General features: G+C 33.9%; 1 protein-coding gene across 1 annotated transcript in view; it reads left to right on the top strand.

Moving 5' to 3' along the window:
• Window positions 1–18629, top strand: part of LOC103266460 (sodium-driven chloride bicarbonate exchanger) — a 42855-nt gene that overhangs the window by 20673 nt on the left and 3553 nt on the right. Inside the window, exons 6-9 of the mRNA XM_008064096.1 lie at window positions 1263–1420; window positions 4707–4794; window positions 12254–12400; window positions 17494–17594. Of these exons, the coding sequence (XP_008062287.1) occupies window positions 1263–1420; window positions 4707–4794; window positions 12254–12400; window positions 17494–17594 (494 nt within the window). The remainder of the gene's footprint in view (window positions 1–1262; window positions 1421–4706; window positions 4795–12253; window positions 12401–17493; window positions 17595–18629) is intronic.

The raw sequence follows: 18629 nt of genomic DNA, 5'->3' as shown, positions 1-18629 counted from the left end.
GCAGATTATTTTTATATTTAATCTTTGTGATATATACACATACTGTGTGTTATGTTTTGTGGCATCCTTATTCTACAAAAGGATTAATTAGTTATAAACCTTCCAAATAACTACTGAAGTCTTTATTTCAGAAAACAACATGTTTAATGCAGTCACTAAAGTATTACTGTGGATTTTCTATGGTATTCCTAAAAGTTAAAAAAAAATTTTTATTTTAAACTTTTGGAAAAATTATTCTCAAATCATTAAACCTGCAGAAGAACTATCTAGTCTAAAAATTCTTCTCCGCCTCACCCATATTTGCCAGAGCTCTTTCCTCTCTCTCTTGGCTATTTCCACTTTGATCATTGTTCCCACTTCATTAACATCAGGGCATAAAATAAATTACTAGAGCAGATAAATTCTTATTTCCCTAAAAACAAAGTTCGTAAAAAGCAACTCAAGTGAACCAGAAACAAGAGACAGGTCTTGTAAAATCTATTTTAAAGTCACTGCTTGTCTTTCACTGAGGCCCTGTGCATAAAAAATGATATTTATTCTTAAGGCTATTTTACATTCATTTGCCAGACTTCACCCTTTATTCTTAACATTTCTTCTTGTAAATGAACACTTTTGTTTTGTGTGCATTCATTTCAATCACAGACATCTCATGTCAGAAATTCAACTATGACTCTTCAGTAATTACAAATGTTAATACTTTTATTCTGATTTTTTCTTCTCTATAATTTCTAAATTCTATGATGAAAAACTAAAATTTAAGAATTATCAGGCCAGATATATAATGTGAAGAATGTATAACAACTAGAAAAAAGATGAAGGCTAAAGTCATAATTTATACTGTAAGAAGAAATATGACTATATTTCTTTAAAAATGAGCATATTTGAAAATTAATTGAAATGCATTGTTTACAAATGAAGGCAATGTAGTATAAATATTAAATAAGTTGGTAAATACTAACTATAGTTATTTAATTGAACACATATACATCCTCCCTCTAAAATTTCAAGATTGTTGATGCTAAAGAAACTTCTTTGAAAAATTATGAGCAGAAAAACTAGCATATAGTTTATTGATGACAAATTAAAATAATTCACAAGTAAAGAATAATTTACTATAGAAAAAGGCAAATGAGATGTTTACCTATGTGTATTTATTTAAGCCATATTTATTGATGAATTATTATATGTCAAGCACTGTGATAAGATATAATCTGCTCTTTTTTCCAATTTTGATTACCTTATTTACTTGGTGATGTTTGCAGGTTGATCTGCATTTTATGAAGAAGATTCCTCCAGGTGCTGAAGCATCAAATATCTTAGTTGGGGAACTGGAGTTCTTGGACCGAACTGTAGTTGCATTTGTTAGGTTGTCTCCAGCTGTATTGCTTCAAGGACTGGCTGAAGTCCCAATCCCAACAAGGTAAAAAGTATAAGAGCATTCTTTATATTTTTCTTAAACCATCTTTTGTAGGGGAAAATGAAAATTAATTTCTTTTGAGTTTTGGATAAAAACTAACATAAAACTCATAAAATTATAGCTTTTTTGTTTGAGGAGGAAGAGAATAAGTGCAATAAAATTATTCAATTCTTTTAAATTTTCTTTCAAACTTCTTGGTTTTATTTTAGGCATGCTCAAGGCACCCTGAAACCCTATAAATTCTTTAAAAAACTTTTTGTAAGATAAATGATAGAGTGTTAGGATTTTCCCAGAGATTACATTAAACAGTTTGCTTTAGAAAGTTAGGATTCTGTATATGAGTGTGGTCAAACCCCCCAAAAAAAGTTTTTAAGGTTTGGCTTATAGACCTTCAAAATACATTTAAATGCCGTCATTTGAATAGCTCCTGCCATATGAAATATATTCTATATTTCAATGCTAAGCACAGTATGCCTCCCACACAAGGGGTCTGCAGAATCACTGGTAGAAGTATTATGGCAGTGTGGTTGAATCTGAGTTAAAAGCACAAATTTAATTTGGTTACCTGAACTTGTTTTTTACTTAACTATACATAAAAACTAATAGCTTAGGGATAATACAGGTTGAATTATGTTGTTTATCATTTATCCTTATTTGATAGAATAAGGCTGCCCGTGGTAAAATTATGAAAAAAATAGAATAATGACTTTAGCACCTTAGGTTCCTAGCCATTTCCCCAGGAAACTTGTTTTCTTCTCTACTTTTACCATTAAATGTTATTTCTATATGCAGATAGCCTTCTCTCTGGTCCTATTCTCATGTCAGCAAAACATGTCTATTTAGGGCTCCATTTCCCATACAACTGGTGCCCTGTGATGTTACAGTTGTCTCAGATGCTGTTAGTATGCCTCCTCTTCCAAACACTGAATGCTTTAGCCAAAATAAATTGACAAAAAGTTCAGATGCTGTGGCAACTGACTTTGTAAAATATTTTTTCTCTATGGATCTTTTACCTTAACTCAGAACAGTGGATTACATCGCCCCACACTTTGATTATAGATAATATATTCCAAGACTAAGGAATAGTGCACCCAGGAGAGGCCTCATTTTTTAAGAGCTCAGCTGATTGGAATGGGTTTCAGTGTTTGGGTTTTGATGTCTAACTCAATAGTTTGAAGGAGGAACCTAGTTACCATTTAGGTTATACGAAGAAGTTTCTGTTTATCCTGTCTGATGGGTAGTGAGATTTCTGATACACATCAATTTTTATTTAAAAAGGGAAAGAGTGAACTGAGCACATAAAAGTGGCATCTTATTGTATTTTTCTATGCACAACATATTACCTTTCCAAAGTTTCTGGGAATCTAGGTTTCAGATGTAAGATGTGAAATTTACTAATTGCAGAGGTATTTTTTTAGCTGATTAAAATTCCTTTTCAGTCCTCCATGCAGTACATCTGTGTTCCACCATTTGGGAAAGTGGTGAACTATGAATAAATGATGACTACTTATAACAATGACCGTTTCTTTATTTTCATAGGAAAGAAAAGAAAAATTCCTGTGAGTAGAGAAAAGCCATAGTGGGGTTATATATCCTCACTTTGAAAACTACCAGGTTTAGGCAACCTCATTTCATCCTGACATAGCAAAATATGTGTAGGAGAACAGTGGAGGAAAAATTGGGTACTGCAGAGCAACTGTATAAGGAGAGATTCAAAGACTAGACTATGTATTTAGGAAAGGTGAAATGGAAGATTAGCTGGAAAAATAGAATAAAGAAAGCCATTCAGGGTTTCTAATTATCCTTTCTTAGAAGGACAAAAAGGCGTCCCATGAATATAATGGCAACCCATAGTAGAAATGTCAGAAAATAATTTTTTAGAACTTTATAAATAGCCTATGGGATGGAAACCTGAAAAATAGCAAGATATACAAAGGTTAGGCAATTTCTTTAAAAGTATTATAGTTGATAAAGTATCTGCCACCACATTAAAATATTCTTGTTTTTGTTTTTTGAGTTGAAGTCTCACTCTGTTGCCCAGGCTGGAGTGCAGTGGCATGCGCTCATGGCCACCACACCCTCCACCTGCTGGACTTAAGTGATCGTTCCACCTCAGCCTTCCAAGTAGCTGGGAACTATAGGCATGCACTACGATGTCCAGCTTATTTTTTTATTTATTATAGAGATGAGGTCTCACCAAGTTGCCCAGGCTGGTCTCGAACCCCTGAGCTCAGGCAGTCCTCTTGCCTCGGTCACCCAAAGTGCTGGGTTTATAGGCTGAGCCACTGTACCTGGCCTATTTTTGTTTTTAATATACAGTGGACATTTCTATATAGGAAAAATTGACTTGGCTTCAGTTACAGCTGACACCAAAAATTAATGTCACATCTTCTAAGACTGTGTAATATATTATTCATGTAAAAACATGTGCAACTCCTAAGGTTTATAACTAAATGAAGGGTAAAATTGTAGTAACTACTTTAGTACACCTTATAAAGTGTTTAGTCCTTATACTTAATAGCATAAACCATTTAGCAAATTAACACCGTAGAATGATACTGCAGAATTCAGGGCATTCTTTAATTTTCACAATTTCCTTGAAGTATTGACCTTCTCAGAGACAAAGCTATTACCAGTCTGCTAAAGTTAGAATATATATTGATTTCTTTAAAAGTGTCAGTTGTGTTGATGAATTTGCCAAACCTTCGACCTAATTTAGATGGGATATTATTGTGCTGCTGCTATTTTTATTTCTCTAGTGTTGGAATTAATAGATCACCAACTCTTCATTTTCTTCCTCCTAACTGGTTTGGATTCCTGACAATAATTTTTTATATTTTGATAAAAATTTACATACATGTATTTGCTGTTTTTAACTATATAGTGTTTGTTCATACTATTATATTACCCATTTTCCCCTTTGAATTATTCTCCATTTTGTGTACAAGTGAGTTTTTCTTTCTTCCAATTTAGAAAGGTCTAATCAGATTTTGGTTTTTCCACCTTCCTTCTTTGAGGATTATGAAATCCCTGGAATTTCCAATAAGTTTCCAACTTAATGGGGAAACACTGGGATAAAAATAACCATGCATTCCCATTGGTCAAGGATCCTAAGCATGAGAGTCAATCATTATAAAATATTTCAAAATAATAATGAATTGTGAAAAACCATGAAAATATTTACATCAAAATCCTCATTTTGAATAATTCCTTTGAGATGAGTGATTCTGTACTACTAAAATTATTTTTATATTTCAACCTGAAATCATTTTTTTCTTCTTAATTACAGATTTTTATTCATTCTTCTGGGACCCCTGGGAAAAGGTCAACAGTACCATGAGATTGGCAGATCGATTGCAACCCTAATGACAGATGAGGTATTTATTCAAATTTATTGGAAACATTTTTCCCCCACTAAATTTTGGAAGTCCTGCTTTCAAGACAGTTTGTTGTGAATCTGACTTCTCTATATTGTATCCCATTCTCCCATGCTTCCATAATAAAATTTCCTTTGGAAAAATTTGTTCCAAAGAAATATTAAATTAAACACATGAATATTTCAAAACATCATATTGTAAAAATATGTGTTTAGTGGTATTTATGATATATTATTAATATTCTCCTATACAGTATATGTGCTGCCAAAGTTTGCACCATTGTTAATATCATTGCAAATCTAGTTTTGGATAAATAATTTTAAAGTCTAAAGAAAAAAACAATGGCAGTTTATCTGAATAGTATACATAACACCAAAAAGCCATACATCTTTCAATTCTCTACAATTGCCTGAATATAGATCTTCTTAAGTTGAGAGTCTTTGGGCTATTAGAGGAGATTTAGATGGATTTCAAGGGGCTTGTGATCTCCCTGATATAGCACACACATTTTTCTATGTAAAAAATGTATATGTAGAATTTTTTTGAGCTGAAGGAATCTTTCAACAGCTTTTCAAAGAGAAGCGTATCTCAAAAATGTAAGACCATAAAAAGTAGCATCATACAACTATTTTCTTTGACTATGCCCCAACACATTATGGAAATTTGGTCTTATTGTTGAAGGGAAGAGAAGATGTAATAGATCACAGAAGGGCATTAATTCAAAATTCAGTAGTAAATGAACAAAAGGGACATTCACTTTCTAGTATATCATCTAAATAATTTAATGATGTATTTGTTGAAATACATGATTGCAGGTACTTGAAAATTCTGGAAAAAGAGCCATTGGTATCGTGTACTACTTCTTTTTCTAGGTTTATGAACTCTGAAAATTTGAACTTGTGTTTGGAGTTCAATAGTATTCTTTTTTTTTTTTTTAAGAAAACAGGATTTATTGAGAGAACAGAGAAGCTCCCACAGTGGGAGGGTACCTGAAGGGGTTGCCCCAGTATTAACTCTTATAACTCTCCAAATTGCTTTATGATTTTATATGAATTAGTAATTGATACAAATAGGAAATCAAAAAAAGAAAATTTTTTTATCAGTTTTCAGAAAAAAACAACTGAATGAGAGTATTAGTTTACAATAGCTGCCATAAGAGATTACCACAAATTGGATGACTCAAAACAACAGTAATATATCTTCTCACATTTTTGAGGCCAGAAATCTGAAGTCAATAACTTACCAAATTTAAGAACAAGCATCAACCGTCTAATAAAGTTTAGAACATGAATCCTTTAGACTTGAAAGTTTAGAGCACAGCTTTAGTGCAATTTGTAATTCTTTGTGGGTCACAGGATAGAGAAGCAGAAGCTCAACCAGAAAGTTACTCTAAAAGAAAAGAGGTGATAATTATAATAGAATATCTTAATTATAATAGGACACTGATTGAACATTAAATAATATTTAAATACTTTTGAAAGAGGACACTTTTTTTATTGTTCAAAGCCTAGATGGGGTTATTGTTCTCCTTATGTAATTGCTTTGAAAGCTATTGAATAATTATACTCATTAAGGATAAAATTTAATATGTTGATTCACTAAGTTTACTTTGGTTAAAACAGCAAATTGGATTGTGTTATCAAACTATAAATTTCATGAGAGCATTTATGACTCAATATTCATTTTTTTGTTCAGTTTGATATTATTGAGTGTCCCTTCTTGCTTTTTTTCCCCATGAATAACAGCTAAAATTTGTTGTGTGCTTTGTTTTGACACTAAATCTCTAAGATTTCTATTATTTATTACCTTGAGACCATGAATTTACCCTTCTGTATTGTGTTCAATAAGTTGTGTACCTTTATCACTCATATCTAAGTTTTTGATGTTATCTGGAATTGATTTATGTGTGGGATGTGGGTAGAGATCCAATTTAATGTTTATATTGATAATCACTTGGCTTAGTACCATTTATTGACTACTCCATCTTTTTTCACTGGTTAGCAATGCCTTCTTTCAAAAATAATTTGCCTCTATGCCAATGTCATGGTATCTTTATTGTAGTAATTTAATAATGAGTCTTGATCTCTAGGAAGAAAAGTACCTCCTCTCTTTGTTCTTTGTTCATTCATTTATTCAATATTTATTGGATGTAACCTAGTTATCAGGCACTCTTACAGATATTGAGTATATAGGAGTAAACACAATGGTCAAATGCTTTTTCTTTCATTGAACCCATAGTCTAATGGAGAGACAGACTAGCATATAACAAGTTAAAAAAATGGCCCATGGTAATAAATGCTATGGAGGAAACCATGAAAGCAGAAAAGGAAGAAAGAGGTGGGGTGAGGGGAGTTACGAGTTAAAATAAAGTGGTCAGAGAAGACATCACTGAGGAGACATTTCAGCAAAGAACCTAAAAGGAGAAAGAGGGCAAGCTATGAAGATACCTGAGGGAAGAGCTTTCCAAGCAAAAAGATAAGCAAAGGCAAAGTCTTCAAGACAGGAGTGTGTGGCTGGAATATCTGGTGAACAGTAAAGAGGACAACGTGGCTGAGCAGAAGTGAGAAAGAAAGAGTAGGCCATGAGATCAGAGAGATAAAAGAATAGAAGCCAGCCTGTATTGGGTATTTGTACGTCATGTAAGGATGTTGAATGAGTTGCAAAGCAAATGAAAATCTTTTATTAGAGAATTGACATGATTTAACTAACATTTAAAAATTATCACTTGGCTGCTATGTTCAGAGTAGACAGTAGAGGAGCAAGGGCAAAAAGGACCACTTGAGAGGCTACTGCTACAGTCCAGACAAGCAGAGCTGGTAAGAGAGATATCAATACAATCGCAATTTAAATTCTAACAGGATTTATAAAGGAGCTTGAAAAGTTTATTCTAAAAAATATCTGGAATAACAAAGGTCCAATCATAGTAAAAAACCGGCATGAAGAGAAAAAACCTTATATACTGGAATTTCTTCCTAATTTTTGCTACTTCTTCCCAGTCTCCTTTTCTGGGTCCTTCTTTTTTCCCACCCACTGAATTGAGGAGAACTTTGCTTCTTAATTATTCACTCTGACTCCTTCATCATCAGTTTCTTCCTCATGTCTACCAGCTCACAAAGATGATATAGAACCTCTTATCTTTTAAGAAAATGAAAGGAAGGGAGGAAGGAAAGAATGAAGATAGGGAGGGAGGGAGAAAGGAAAGGTTATTTCTAGTTTTGTGACCTTAGACGAGTTAAATGACCTCAACTATCTCTGCCTGATTTCCTCATCTTTAAACTGGCAATGATTATAATATTACTTATTTCATGTTATTAATGTGATAAATATATTCTTATTGTGTACTATATATTGGAGATAAAGTGGTAGAAATTAATAACTGGCCTCATAGAACAACCCTGAAGTTATCCTTGACTCCTCTATATCTCTAACGTCCCAAATCCAATCTGTCGGTAAATCTTCCTAGCTTGACTTTCACAGTATATCTAGAAGGTTATCTATCTCACTTTCTGCACAATTACCTGGCTTTCACTGTCATCATTTGGTCCATGTCATCATCATTTTTTTTATTACTGTGGTAGCCTCTTAGTTGTTCTTTCTGCCCTTGCCCCACTTTATTCTATTCTCAACTCAACAGCTGAAGGAATTCCTATTCAAGACCCTCCCATGGCTTCTTATCTCATTGAGTAAAAGTTAAAGTTCTTATGATGACCTACAATCCTGAAGGAAATTCTTCCGCTTTTTTCACCTTATTGTTTGGGTAACCTCTCCTGCTACTCTCCCTCTTGCTTGGTCCTCTCCAGGAACTGGCCTCCTTGCTACTTCTCAAACATGATATAATTGCCACACTGGCAATTCCATCTGCCTGAAAACTCTTGCTCCTGATAACTACATGGTATGCATCCTTACTTCTTCAAGTCTTTGATGAAATATCGACTCGTTGAGACTTCCTTAATCACTCTGTTTAAAATTACAGCATCCCCCAGTCATACCCCTTTCCTGCTTTATTTTCCTCCATAGCACTTTCTATCACTCACCAAAATATATTCTTATTTATATTGTTTAATTTTGGTCTCACTCTTCTCTTAGAATGCAGTCTCCATGAGGGTTTGGATTATTGTTGAGTTTGTTTACTGCTGTATCCCTAGCACCTAAATAGTGTGATAAATAATTGTTGAATAAATGTTCAGTAAATGAATGTTTTAGCAGGAAATGGGCATTAAACAATGAATTATATACGTAAAAATTAATTATAATTACAATGAAAGCTATCAAGAATAAGGAGAAGGTGTTAGGAGAGTATTAACAAAATGCATCATCTTGCTTGAGAGGGAGTCAGGGAAGGCTTCTCTGAGAAGTCAGATCTATGTTGAAATCAGAATGTAAGGTTAGTTAGATAAAAAGAAGATAGAAGAGTAATTGGACTGGATAAAAAAATGTAGTTCAGATAATACATGATAGAATATTATGTAGTCATAAAGAAGCACAAACATATGGACTTCACAGCAACTTGGATGGATTTAGAGTCTATAATACTCAGTGATCTATCACAGAAACAAAGAACTCAGTACCCCATGTTCTCACTCGTAAGTGGACCTTGAACAATTATCATACTACTACAAGAAAGGGATGGGCAGTGGTGGGAAACTGCCAAGGGGAGAGGGAGCACACTTCATCAATAAGAGTTCCTGATCTCAAACCAGGTGAAGTGGTGAACAAAGCGAGGCCCAAATTTTACCTGTACAATGACCATTTGTATACCAAACCCTGAATTGTACCCCACATCTTTAAAATAAAAATAAAGTAATTAAGTTATTGGTGAAATTGGTGATAGAAAAACAATAGTAAATACTGTTTATAATTTAAAAATCAAACAAATTGTGCTGTCTATATCTTTAAGAGGTTTTAAAATAACACAATTAGTTGTCCTGGATGAATTCAGAAATTCATCTATATAAAATCTGGACTCATGTAATCTCTCAAAGCAATTTTTTAATTAAATGAGATTAAATCAAGAAAGATTTCAAGAGAATTGCTACTAACAGAAAAAGAATGGAGTAGCTAAACTCTCATTAAAGATGAAGAATATTTGCACTTCTTAGGTGTTCAGATTAGGTCTCAAGGCTGTGAGATAATTTTTGGAAGAGGTTATTTTGAGTCATAAAATCGATAGTTTGTGGCAGGGAAATCTGTGTGTTTAATATTTTAAAAATATCTTTCTCAAAATACAACAAAACCATTAATATATCTTTGATTATTTTCATATTATCTTAGCAAAGACTATATATTTATCACACTGGTGATATTTTGTGATGTGTTCTTAGTCAGAAAGTCAAGAAAAAAGACTTTTAAAGTGATTATTGGCACTTCCTCAGCAGTTTAGATTGAGTATCATACCAGAAATGGAAACAAATTGTCTAAAAGTAGAATAGAATCTTTGAAAGTAGAATTTTCCTGGAAATTTTGAGATATTGAATCACTGTAATAAAGGCTGGCATAAATGATAATTAGGAGCCTTTAATCTCTGCTACATTTCATCTTTTGTGAAATAAAAAATATCAGAAATATTTATATTTAATTAATTTTTCCTGTTTATTCTATTTTTACTTTCCCCATTTGTACTAAGTCTATCATTCCTGTATTTGTTCATTAAGAGAGTTTAGGTTTGGGTGCAGGAATAACCAACTAAAATCTTAGTGGCTTTAAACAACAAGGTTTATTTCTACAATGCTGAGTGTCTACCACAAGCTGTCAGAGAGGCTTTGCTCATTATGATCACTCAGGCACCCAGTCTCATAGAAGTTCTATCTGGACCCGTGTTTTCTCAGTCTCTAAACCAGAAAATAGTAATGTGCTAAGTTACATGTTGGCACTCATAACTTTTGTTCTAAAGTCATATATGCACACCTAAGTAGAACACACCTAATCCAAATATCAAAAAAGGCAAAGAAGTGCAATCCTGCCATGTGTCTAGAGGAGGATCTAGAATGTCTGTGAACAGTCTAAATGTGTACTCAATGTGTGTGTGTTCATCTTGCTTGAAAGGGATGTGTGTGTGTGTGTGTGTGTGTGTGTGTGTGTGTGTGTGTGTGTGTGTATGTAGGAGGGCTGGGGAATAAGTATAACATATAATTTATACTTTGAATGGAAATACACTTTCTGCCCTATGTAGATATAATATACAATTGGTCTTTCATATCCACAGTTTCTGAATCCTCAGATTTAAATTACTGGGAATCAAAAATATTTTTAAAAAATACAATAATAAAAATAATACAAATGAAAACTTTATATTATCACAATGATTTACATAGCATTTACATTGTATTAGGCATTATAAGTAATCTAGAGGTTATTTAAAGTACAAACACTCCTCAACTTTCAATGGGATTGCGTCCTGATAAACCCATAATAAAATATCTTAAGTTGAAAGTATATGTTTAAATTTGATAGTTTCAACTTATGATAGGTTTATCCAGACGTTACCCCACTGAAAATGAAGGAACATCCTGAATGTGTATTGTTTTCCCATAATCATAAAGTCATAAAATTGTAAGACAAACCATAAAAAACTTGGGGACCCTGTGTACACATTTTGATGTGGATAGGTTATATGCAAATATTACACCAGTTTCTACAAGGGACTTGACCATCTTAGGTTTTTGGTATCTGCAGGGAGTCCTGGAACCAATGTTCTGTGGATACAGAGAGACAACTCTATATCCAGAAAATACTTACTTATAAACTCATTACTATTTTCAAAATTGAAACAAAATTAACCTTTAAAGTTAGTTTATGTATGCCAGAGTATAAGTATTGATGAAATTTTCAATACATTTTACAAATTTTGATTTGTATTTTTAAGTAAGGGCTTCCTCCAAAATGTTTGATTTTCACAAATATAAATAATCTTTGCCTATCTTAAATGATTACATCTAGTTTAATAAGTTTCCTTTCATCTTTTTCATTTCTGTTACTCATTCCTTCTAGAAATTTCAACATTAATCTGTCATCCTAAGAAAAATAGATATATGTGTGGATTCATAAAATAAGTTATAATATTTTACTTTACAAACTTTCTGAGATTCAGAGCTTCCTGTTTCTTCACATTGTTATAATCGCATGTAAGATAACTGGGATGGAAACACTGAGCACATAGTACCACATGTTCTCACTTATAAGCAGACTTTGAACAATTATCATAATACTATAAGAAAGGGATTGGCAAGTGGGAAACTGCCAGGGGAAGAGGGTAAGAGGGGTGGATGGGTTTGACAGTAGTGGGAAATTGCCAGGGTTGGGGGGTGGGGCACACCTCATCAACAAATGTACCTGCATAATGAACATTTGTATACCTAACACTGAATTGTACCCCACATCTTTAAAATAAAAAATTTTAAAAATAAAATAAACAAATTTTATAATTATTTTTAAACTATGAATATTTTTATTTCTTCTAAAGGTATTTCATGATGTTGCTTACAAAGCTAAAGATCGTAATGACTTGGTATCAGGAATTGATGAATTTCTGGATCAGGTTACTGTTCTCCCTCCTGGAGAATGGGATCCAAGCATTCGAATAGAGCCTCCCAAAAATGTTCCTTCCCAGGTATGTATATTTTAAGCCATTCTAAAAACACAAACAGATTTTAAAAACACATTATTTTATTGTCTTTTAAATGCCTGTTTTAAAATTGCATAACCCATCAGAAAAATTTAAATGATAACCTCTAAGAAAGCAGGGGCATGAAGCTACAAAAATTATTATATTTGTATTAGTTTTGTGTGGATGTGTGGCATAAAGATTGTATTTTACTCATCATACAATCCAGAAAGATAAAAATATACATATAGACCAATGCTAGTTTCTGGGGTTATATATTTTTTTATTATTTCAGACATTAGTGTTAAGAGTGATAGCCAAATGTTAGGTAAGCCCATTCCTCCTATTGTCTCCTCTACTTCTACTGAATGTGCCTCCCACAATGTTCCCAAGTTGTAATGTTCTAAGCTTTGCCTTTTGTCCATGTCCTGTGGAGTCTAGCTGGGTCTGACCATGCTGCCTTATTTGAAGCCTAATTGACCCAACCTTGGACTTAGAAGTTTTTCTGGTTCACCATAGGTGGGCAAGGAATTAGGTGTACCACTTAACAAAGTCACCTCAATCCTATAGTCAATTTAATGAAAATATACTGATATCTCATTTCTATATTTTCATTCTGAAGTCATTTCAAAATTATTAAAGACTATTTACTTTATTAAAAATTACCATTTTTTAGCTGGGCTCGGTGGCTCAGCCTGTAATCCCGCGCCTTTGGGAGGCTGAGGTGAGTGGGTTGCCTGAGCCCGTGGGTTCGAGACCCGCCTGGGCAGTGAGACCTCATCTCTACAATAAATCAAAAAATCAGCTGGGCATGGTAGCGCATGCCTGTAATTCCGGCTACTTGGAAGGCTGAGGTGGAAGGATTGCTGGAGCCCAGCAGGTCAGGTTGTGGTGGCCGGGAGCGGCCACTGCACTCCAGTCTGGGCGACAGAGTGAGACTCCAACTCAAAAAAAAAAAAAAAAAATTACCATTTTTGATTCTATAACTGTAGTCTTGTATTTCAGTTGATCAATTACTAAAATTACTTAAAAAATAATTGTAGAGGTTGTAGATATTCTCATTTCTCTTCTAGCATATATTTGTACTAATGATATTAGAAAAGGCAATATAACGCATCTTGAAGTAATAAGATAGGAACTCTTTAACTGATGTTATCTGGAGAAATTCTGTGAAAATATTAATACATGGAGAATGAGACTTTGATACCAATTAATTATTCAAATGTTAAAAGTTGAAGTTTTTGAAAACACTTTATTTTTGAAGAATAATATTTTTGAAGCAAGTTGAGGGATGGGAGGTCTATCTTTTTTATGTAATCCTTTAAAATCAGAATTAATTATTGGATTCTGGATATTGAGAAGCTGTAGTAAAAGAAACATTTAATTAATATATCAAGGCATCAGGGTTCTGTTATTTTCTATTTGTATAAACTTGAACAAATGCTTTAACCACTCTACTGATGTTCTATGTCAACATTGTCCAATAGAGCTCTACAATGATAAAAATGTTCCATTTTTATCTATCTAATAATCAAGCCACTATTGAGCACAAGAAATGTTGCTACTGCAACTGGAGGACTAAATTTTTAATTTAAATTAACTTAAATTTAAATAGACATCATGGTTACTGGCTATCATCTTGGACAGCATGTTTCTATACAATGAGTTTTAATTAGAGATACTCTCTATGCTTCTTTTCAATGTTAATGTTTTAAAAATGTATGTCGGGCTCGGTGTCTCAGCCTGTAATCTCGCACCTTTGGGAGGCTGAGGTGAGTGGATTGCCTGAGCCCGCGGGTTCAAGACCCGCCTGGACAGCGATACCTCATCTCTACAATAATCAGCCGGGCGTGGTAGCGCATGCCTGTAATTCTGGCTACTCGGAAGGCTGAGATGGAAGGATCGCCGGAGCCCAGCAGTTCGAGGCTGCGGTGGCCGGGAGTGGCCACTGCACTCCAGTCTGGGCGACAGAGTGAGACTCCAACTCAAAAAAAAAAAAGTATGTTGTAAATGAATAATAGATATAACGATGCTATATTTTCTTTTATTAGATAGAATAAAATGATTTAGTATGTATTAGGGCACTCTGATTTCATACTTGTTTAAATAATATTCTCCCCTGTGGAATAATTTCCATAGTTTTTACTCTTTTGAAATGTGTAAATCATGGCATTTTAAATATTTTTTCTTTTTAGTTAAGAGAATAACTTGTCACCCCAAAGGATAATCCTGAAAATATTCATTAGAACTTTGTGTCAGTCATTAAAATCACTCCCTTGTGTACACCTTCAACTTTGTTTTTCTCTCATGCCATGCACTTTCTTGTCAAAATAGCAGCCCTGTGAGAATTCAGCTCTTTATTCTGTACTTACATTGATGTAGCTGAAATTGAAGGAAATCATATAACTACACTGACTGACTTCATATAAATTCATGACCACCTATCTCAAGGGGGCCCTTGATGTTGCAAGTTCATCATACCATACTTCCCTAGTCCAATTATTCTCACTTGATGACTGTTTCACACCTATTATTCTCTCCTCTACCTTCCACACATTGTTTCTGATTCTTATTCTCATATGTTGACATGTCTCTTACTTCCCTGAGAAATGTGAAACTACCAAAAAAGAACTTCATACCTATCCACCTGCCAGCATCTCCACCCACCTACTCTGCTTTCCTATGTAGTATTTTAGATGAGCTATTCAAAGTCAGTCTTCTACTTGTGTACTAGATCTCATCTGTCTACACCTACTCAAGAATAGTCCTCTAGCAATTCTTCTTTTTCTCCTCTATATCACTACTTATTTTGTTTCTATATAATAACATTTTTATTAGCATAAAACATGCAATTAATTCACGAATTTAAAAAAATTGTCTTGATACTACTATGTGACTAGCTACTCTTCTTCATTCTCTTTTGCAACAGAAGGCCACAGAACAGTTTTCTGTATTACCTGCCTCCGATTACTCTCCTCCAATTATCTCTTAACACTTATTCTGGCAGGCTTTTGCCCCAACCACTTCACTAAAATACCTTTGAAAGTTACCAGTAATCTCCATGATGGTACATCCCATGGCCCATTCTTAGTTTACATTTTATTTAACTTGTTAATCAGCAGACTTAACAGAGTTGATGACTCCCTTTTTCTTGATATACTTTCTTTACTTGGCTCCCCAGACACCAGACTCTCTTGGTTTTATTGTTGTAAAGTGTTAACTTATCAGGAATAGTTCTCCAGAAGATCATATAATATTACTTGCTTTCTGAGACTTGTAGAAGCTATGAAGTATTCTCCTGGGTGGCTGGGAAATAGGTATTGAGGGCCACTTTTAAATCTCTTCAATGTATCCTATTTGCCTATAAAGCCAGTTTCTTCATCAGTTGACAAAAGTGTTCTCTTATTTGTGAACTTCAATCTTATTGTATCTACCCATATGCCTTGAGAGATTGCAAAAATATTAAGTAATAAACTTTCCTATATGTATGTACAAAGGGGGCCAAAAAACCTGGAATTTATTTATAAAAATTGTATATTTATTCTCACATGCTTAAACTTCAGTCACTTTCAAAGTACTCTCCATTTGATGCAATATACCCATCAAGACATTTTTTCCACTGCTCAATAGTTTTTGAACTCACCAATTTAGATGCCTTTTAGTGCTTTTGCCATTTTTTGTTTCACGTTTTCCACATCAGCATAACGTTGCCCTTTGAGAACTTTATTTCATCCAGGGAAACAAAAAAAAGTTGCTTGAGGTGAGATCAGGTGAATAGGGAAGGTGGGGCATGGGAGACATGCTGTTTTTGGTCAAAATCTGCTGAACACTCAGCATGGTATGAGCAGATGTGCTTGTAGGTCACCCATCATGAAACGGGCAAACATGTTGAAAGAAACTAAAAAAAAAAAAAAATTTACTGAAGCTGAATGCAGCCTCTTACAACAATGCTAGCTGGTACACTGATGTCAATGGGTTCCTAGAACACTTACCTAGCAGGGGAAGCCTGTACTATAGGGAGTCCACCCACCAAAAAATAATTCTGGTTTTCTTGGGGTTCCCCCTCATATTTCAAAACCTGTTTTCTTATATTTTAAATCTGTATAATTCCATCTAAGTGTTCCATTGTATATAAGAACTGTTGATGAGTCATTTTTGTTCTTCATGTATAAATATGAAGAACAAACTAATTCTATTTTGGAATAGCAGTCAAATAGATATTTTAATTGCACAACTTAAAATTTTTTATTATCCTTTGTGTTTTGGACACATTGGTATGCTCTAAGAGCACTATAGATAGGATTTTAGGTTGGACTTTCTGAATTCTAAAAAAAAAAAAAAAAAACCCTGTCACAAATAAAAGTGCATGGAAGAGACCTATGGGAAAAACAGCATGTATCTAAATTTCTATTAATTTGTCATGGATTAAATTAGAAGACTCCTTTTCCAATAGTTTTTTGGGTCTCTATGGAGATGAAAAACCCCATATTATAAATTATTTCCTGAGTGGAAAGATATCTACTGGAATCATAGTGAGAAATATAGTTTAAAATTAGTGATATTGTTCATGTTTATTGAACACTTAAGCTATGTTGGGCATATAACAGTACCATACCTAACACCTTCTCAGACTAACCTAATCCCATCCGGATTGCTTTTCATCCCTTTGTCTTACTTCATTTTTCTTCATAGTTTCTTTCTCTACCTGATATTAAAGATTTATTATCTCTTTCCACTAAGAGTGCTTTTTCTTGCACACTTTTCCTACTCTAGCATTCATAAAAATGAATGGCATATACGAGGCGCTCTAAGTATTAGCTGAAGGAAAAGTAATTGTTTGAAAAAATAAATGCTCATCACCTCATTTAATTTTCTCAGCCACACCAACAGTATTAAGATAGGTACTATTGTCTCTCTCAGTAAGGAGGGAACTAAAACTTTAGGAGACTAGATAACTTCCAAAGGTCAAGCAGCAAATAAATAAGAGCCTGGGTTCTTAGCCACTCCGCATATTGTTTCAAGGAAACAAGCTGTTATTGTTGTTTACAATTAACACCTGAAATTAAAACAAAGCAACTTGCAAAGCAAACTTCCTGCAGGAGAAGAGGAAGATTCCTGCTGTACCAAATGGAACAGCAGCTCATGGGGAAGCCGAGCCTCACGGAGGACATAGTGGACCTGAACTCCAGCGAACCGGAAGGTTAGTGAAAACCACTTGTATGGAACTTCAAGAACCAAATGACATGCCATTCTTGTTTGTCAGAAATTGCTATTTCAAAATCCAATCTATCTTATATTTTTAATACCTACTTTTTGGGGAATGAAAATGCCAATTAACTTGATTTCTCTGAAGTTACTAATGATTATCATTACTGTTAAACCAAAACAGTGGATATACCATTCCATTTTATCTTACCTAGTCTTTCATTTTGCTGTGCATAAAATGCGTACCCAGTTCTTAAAATGAATAAGGAAACTGTTAATTGGCTCTTTCAAAAGAGCCCGTTGAAAGTTTCAAGTACAAGATAGAAATAAAACTAAAACCAAGAGCTCAGCCTTGTAGACCCTATTTCATTGAATCCAAGTAGCATGTATATAATAATATTTTTTACCTTTATGGTTGTTGAAAGAGCTATATGATTTATTTTTCTAATCACACATCTTTGAAGAGATGAAAGCTTCAATTTATTTCTTAAAATTGTTCTTTATGGTTTTCTGACAGCTAGTCTCTCTCCAAGCAATGTGTGAGCAGAAGCCCTTGGGTGGGTGTCTCTTCAGGGAATATGTGTTTACAGCCTCCATTATAATTAAAGGCAATTGCAAATGCTCTGTAGGATTGGTGTTCCCCTCCCTTCAAGGCCATTTCCTGTACTGCTTGCAATGTGTCCTCTAAGCTGACTTTCCAGTTCCTGACAACTCTGCATTTTAATTCTGTGTTCTTTTCCTTTATCTATGTTTTGTCTCTGAGGAAATGTCCTTTAATGTCTTCCTCAGACTTGAGACTTTATTTGAGATGGTTCGAACAATTTTTTTCCTTTTCCCTCACTGGAAGCTTTGTTAGTCATTCTGTTTGCCTTCATACTTTCAAATGCTGTCTTTATTTTTGGTGGTTTTATTTTCTTTTTTTTTCTCTCTCTCTCTCTCTTTCTCAGGTATACATGCCACATAGCTTAGATTTTTTTCGAAGTTCACTTTTCCTTACTGCTTCCTAAATCCTCCCAGGTCACCAATATCC

The sequence above is a fragment of the Carlito syrichta genome, unplaced genomic scaffold (genome assembly GCF_000164805.1).
Source record: "Carlito syrichta isolate Samal-C Ts95f unplaced genomic scaffold, Tarsius_syrichta-2.0.1 Scaffold307189, whole genome shotgun sequence".
NCBI lineage: Eukaryota > Metazoa > Chordata > Mammalia > Primates > Tarsiidae > Carlito > Carlito syrichta.
This window is presented reverse-complemented; position numbering and strand designations above follow the sequence as displayed.